Source organism: Meles meles, chromosome 10, assembly GCF_922984935.1.
Source record: "Meles meles chromosome 10, mMelMel3.1 paternal haplotype, whole genome shotgun sequence".
Lineage (NCBI taxonomy): Eukaryota > Metazoa > Chordata > Mammalia > Carnivora > Mustelidae > Meles > Meles meles.
In genome coordinates this window covers 21,559,629-21,564,909 of record NC_060075.1, presented here as the reverse complement: position 1 = coordinate 21,564,909, position 5,281 = coordinate 21,559,629, and the positions used below count along the sequence as shown (strand labels likewise).

Below are 5,281 nucleotides of genomic sequence, written 5' to 3'. Positions count from 1 at the left end.
GAGGACCCGCGCGCGCCTCAGCTGTCTAAGAAGCGGGCGAGATCCGAGAAGGGGAGAGCGCTCAGCCCGGCAGGCCGCGGCCCCTTTAAGAGCAGGCCACGCCCCTCCCCTCCTCCGGGCGCTGCTGGCGGTCGGTGGCGGCCGCTCCGGTGCTGACAAGATGGCGGCTGGCGGGGCTGTTGCTGCGGCGCCCGAGTGCCGGCTTCTCCCCTACGCGCTACATAAGTGGAGCTCCTTCTCCTCCACTTACCTTCCCGAGTAAGTGCTGGGCCCTGAGCTCGTGCTGCCTTACTCTTCGGCATAAGCACGGCTGGGCCAGGGGGCCAGTGGAGGGCAGTCGAGCCGAGAGGCCCAGGCAGGGCCTGGTAGGGGGACGCCTGGCCTCTCGAGTCTCAGTCCAGTCGCGGAAAGCTTTGCCTTTCCCACCCCCCGTCTCAAGCGGGGGGAGGGTTAGGGCCGGGAGAGCGGGGTCGGGGCAGGGGGAAGGGGTGAGGTGTGCCGCGGATCCTGAGCGCGTAGAACAACCGGGAGTTCCGTGATGCTGTGCCGGGGATCTGGGGTTTGAAGAGAGCCTGGGGAGCGGCTGGCTCAGGGAGGTGGGGCAGGAACAGGAGCTTTTGAGGTCCCGATGTCTAGCGAACTGGTGAAGACGTCTAAGGTCGTCGGAGCTGTCGGGAGACGGGGGACGGCTCAGCCCAGAGTGTAAAGCTGGGCAGAGGAGTGATTGTTCCTGAGTGGGGTCATTAGAAGGGATTACCTCCAGAGGAGTGGTAACAAGTCACGAAGGGCTGAAAAGTTGGGGGATCCGTCTGAATCTTTGCAGGTGGAGAGGATTTGTAGGATTTGCAGAGGGTTGTCTTTTCCGGCTGGTAGTTCTGAAAAAGATAGGGAGCCGGCTGGGACATTACAGAAGAGTTCCCTTATATTATGGCTCAGAACAGGGATTTGTAGAAATACAGACCAGTTTCCCAACCGAGAAACTCAAATATAGACAGAAAAGTCTGACTTTAATGAATTTGACTTCCAGCACTGGTTTGGTCTGAATTCCTGATCTGGGGTTAAAACCAGTTCCATTGCATTTATTTATTTATTTACTTATTTATTTTTAAACGAATTCCTTCTGAAATGCTGCAGGTACTTTCATACAGTATTTATTTATCTTTAGCTTATCTTTGAGGGAAGAACAGGTAACTCCCAATGTTACATACAGATGGAGAAACTGGCTTAGTGAAGTTTAAAGATCTGTGCAGACCCTTAAGAAAAGTGCTAGTTATCCCCACCCTTCCCCCCATCATTTCACAAGGCCAGGAATGATTTTGTAAACAAAACGATTTGCAAATAATATATATTTTATGTTATTCAACAAATGAAGTAACTAGATCTGTGAGGCATACTCAGCATTTTTCATCTGTATTTCAGAAAGTCTTTACATTCTTTCAAATTTGATTTCTTCAGTTAAATCAGTCAAGAATCTCAAAAAGGATCTGTGAGTAGAAGAATCTATAACTTTCTTGACTGCTAGCCTATTGTCCTGTTCACCAGGTCAAGGGTTGGCGGTCAGGCCTTCAGTAGGGTTTGCTTCAGTGAAGGCTGCCAAGTGACTTGTGGTCAGTCTGGCCTGTGTGGCTTATTGATGGCTACTGCATGACTGTCCTCCTGATTGATGTTGGACTACAGCTTTTCATTTGAGAGTGAGCCAGGTAAACATTGCAGCCCTCAACTGGAGTTGAAATGTGGCCCAGGTACTTCTGATTTTTGAAGCTAACAAATTCTTAAATCTGGAGACAATTAGCATTTTTCTGTACCCAGGTTAGGATCACAGGCAGTAGGGAATAGGGGTGGCATCCTTTGATCTAATAGCTTCAAAGAAGGTTTATAATAACAGAAGTTTTTCTGGTCTTAAGTTGGGTTTCCAGGATTTCACTCCTTAAACTTCTGCTGTAGGGGCAGGACTTTGATATTAGAAGACCCATCTCAGTTATGAATAAAAAGAAAAGAGTGCATTTCAAGCAGGAAATCATTTAGTGGGATGGCAACTTATGTTTCATCCTGGCCCAAGATTTGAAGTGGACAGAGCACTAGTTCTGGTTAGAAGGCAGTTGTTTGAAATTGGAGAAATCTGTTGTTATAATTTTCTCAGTTATGTTCATAAATTAGTATTTAATGCATATTTAACTTTCAGACACTTTTATTTACAATGTCTTATTTAATCCTTATGATATTCTACTGTCTTATGCAGAAAAGTTTTTATTTTGAAGTACTAAACTATTAAAATAGAAGAGTAATTGGAACTTTGTTCTTTGAAGGAATATAATTGAGTATTATGGAGCTTGAGTTTGAGAATTTTTTGTTTGCTGGATTAGTGTATGCTATGCCTAAATTGTAAAACTCTTTTGGTTCTGTTAGCAAGTAAGGATGTTACAGCTTTGTATAATAGGAAGTGTCAGAAACGGAATTGACTTTCCTTGGTTTTGCCCTAAAATCCTCTTTGATAGTGGTTGCTGTATCTTTACTGCTGTGACAGTCGTGTTAGTTACTTCCTAAGTAGGTCTAATTTTAAATAAAGCCGTTTGTTGGAATTGTTTACTGGGTAGCTAGTACTTATTGATTTCAAGAGTCACAGATCTAGACATTTCGAGGGGGGAATAATAAAGCAATAATAATGGGAAATACTTATAATGTGCCTTCCATATGGTAGGCACTTTTATGAACTCATTTAATCCTAACAATTGTGTGAAGAATTTCTTTTTTCTGGATGAGGAACTGGGCATGGCAGGATTAAAACATGCCTCAGGTCACACAGCTAGATGAAGTTAGGATTTGAACCTAGGCAGTCTTGCTTCACATTCCATAGTGTAAAAGGTGCTGTTCTGCTTCTGCACGAAGGTACAGACAGGAGTTCAGAGATTGGAAAAGAATTCTCATATTAAAGGCACTTAAATTTTAGTTGTTATAAACATGTGAAGTCATGGAAAAAAATGGAAAAATTCAGATATGACCTTTCTTCCCAAGGACTAGAATGTTTTTTCCTTCTAATCCTTTTCGATTTATTTGGACCTTAATATTAAAGCAGATCTAGTTATAGATAGCACATTTTTATTTTGAAACTAACGAAGTGGTCTTTTGGTTTGCAGTGTGCTTAAAACGTTTGCCATATTATGATTTTTTTACAATTTATACTTAATTTGGGAATTAAGAAAAATATATTTTTTTGAAAGATTTTATCTGGTTGTCAGAGAGAGAGAGAGAGAGCACAAGCAGGGGGGAGCAACAGGCAGAGGGAGAAGCAGAGTCCCTGCTTAGCAAGGAGCCTTGCTAAGTCAAGTCCTGGGGTACTTGATCCCAGGACTCTGGGATCATGACCCGAGTCACCCAGACATTCCAGAGAAATACATTTAAATGATGATTAATTGTTAAAATTACATGGGAGTTTATATGTAAAAAAAATATATATATATTTGTTTTTAAATTTATTTGACAGACAGAGATCACAAGTAGGCAGAGGGACAGGCAGAGAGAGAGAGGAAGCAGGCTCCCCACTGAGCCGAGAGCCTGATGCGGGGCTCAATCCCAGGACCCTGGGATCATGACCTGAGCTGAAGGCAGAGGCTTAACCCACTGAGTCACTCAGGTGCCCCTATATGTAAAAATATTTTATAGCTTGCTAATCTCTTTACTCCAATGTTTCTTGATGTAGCTAACTAATAGTGATACCAACTATGCTTTATTGAGCACCTATTAGAAGCAAGATGATTTTTCTGTGTAGTTTTACTTAATCCTTAGAATAAACCAGCAAAATGAGTTTTGTTTTTTGTTTTTGCAGATGAGGAAACTGAGGTCTATAAAGGTTAAGTAACTTGTCACGTAGTTTTCAAATGGCTTGGCAAGTTCCCTGACTTAAAAGCTATTGCACGTGCCTCTAGTAACAATTACCATTTATTAAGTACCTTCTGTTCTTTGGGCACTATGCTTAGCACTTAGCATGTGTTTTTTTTTTTAATTTAGTCTTCACAAACACTTGACAATAAATATTACTCTGTTTTTACAGCTAGGGAAACTGAAGTTCAGAGAGAGAAATTAATTTGTCCAGGTCCAAGAGTTGAAAGGGTAGGAGATGGTATTCTGATATTTAGGCCTTCCGACTTAATGTTACCACAGTTGATTCAGTATTTTACATGTCTATAGTATGTGCCTAATTGTGACTACAGATAAGAAGTGCTATAGGTTTAGAGAACAATATTTAGATATATTTTGTCTTGACATTTAAGATTTTAATGTATTAATATCAAAACTGGGAGGACCTTTGCAAATTTTGTACACATTAGGTAATTTCACTAATATGGCATGATTCTAGTTTACATGTTATTGAAAGACTTAAATACTTTAGATTGTACAATTTGATACATTTTTAAGTGTGTTTACCTTTTTTCTGTTAGTCTTCTTTATTACTTAAAATCAAACCATTAAAATTGTACCTTGTGTTAACATGTGATTCATAGTTCACAGTAAAAGTGATACAATTTGGCAACCAGGATAGGATGAACCTGTTTCAACTATTTTAAAATTTCACATTTAAAAATGAATACATATTTATTTCTGTTTGCAAAAAAAGCCTCCTAAGTCTGTTTTGGAGTATTTGCAAAATATAGGCTGGAACAAAATATAAATTATCCTTAATACCACTATCCAAAGATAACCAATCATGTTTTGACATATATCATTCCAGATATTTTGTTGTAACTATATTTTTTATTTTGATTTTGTCCTCTGTTTGCTGTTACGTGTTCTTTTTCCACCTTACTATATTAAATATTCCTCTATGTCATTTGTTTGTGATGCATTATAATCTAGGTAATCATTTTATGATAGTTTATTTAATTGGTCTCCTATTACTGGACATTTAGGGTTTCTGGGCTTTGTTTTGTTGTTGTTTTTGTTGTTCTTTGGCCATTTTGAGTGAGACTGCCTTAGAGAAACAAATTTTGAATTTATTTATGATGAGTTCCTGGATGTTGAATTGTTGTATTTGAAGTACCCATTTGTTTTTCTGCTGTTTTTGTAGGAAACTCTCAATCTATCCTGGGTTTATTTTGGCATTATCCTTAGCAATTTAGGACTAAGAATGCGGTTTTGATGAGAAAGGTCCTTAGAGATGTCTGAACAATGTTTATAAAAATCAGAAGTAACATTGTTGCTAGTAATTCCTTTTCATTCCTCCCTCTCTCTTCAATTTTGGTCTTTAAATGAATTTTTATTTTATTAATCACATATTTGAAAAATA

The 5,281-nt window shown here is 39.7% G+C and overlaps 1 protein-coding gene across 2 annotated transcripts in view; it reads left to right on the top strand.

The window, feature by feature from the left end:
• The window catches only part of MKLN1 (muskelin 1), a 345,476-nt gene that overhangs the window by 158,194 nt on the left and 182,001 nt on the right, over positions 1 to 5,281 (top strand). Inside the window, exon 1 of one of the 2 annotated variants that reach the window (XM_046020022.1) lies at positions 146 to 258. The exons of the other annotated variant lie outside the window; for it this stretch is intronic. Coding sequence (XP_045875978.1) covers positions 161 to 258 — 98 coding nt within the window. The 5' untranslated portion in view covers positions 146 to 160. Of the gene's footprint in view, positions 1 to 145; positions 259 to 5,281 lie in introns of those variants that run through there. 2 annotated transcript variants of the gene reach the window in all.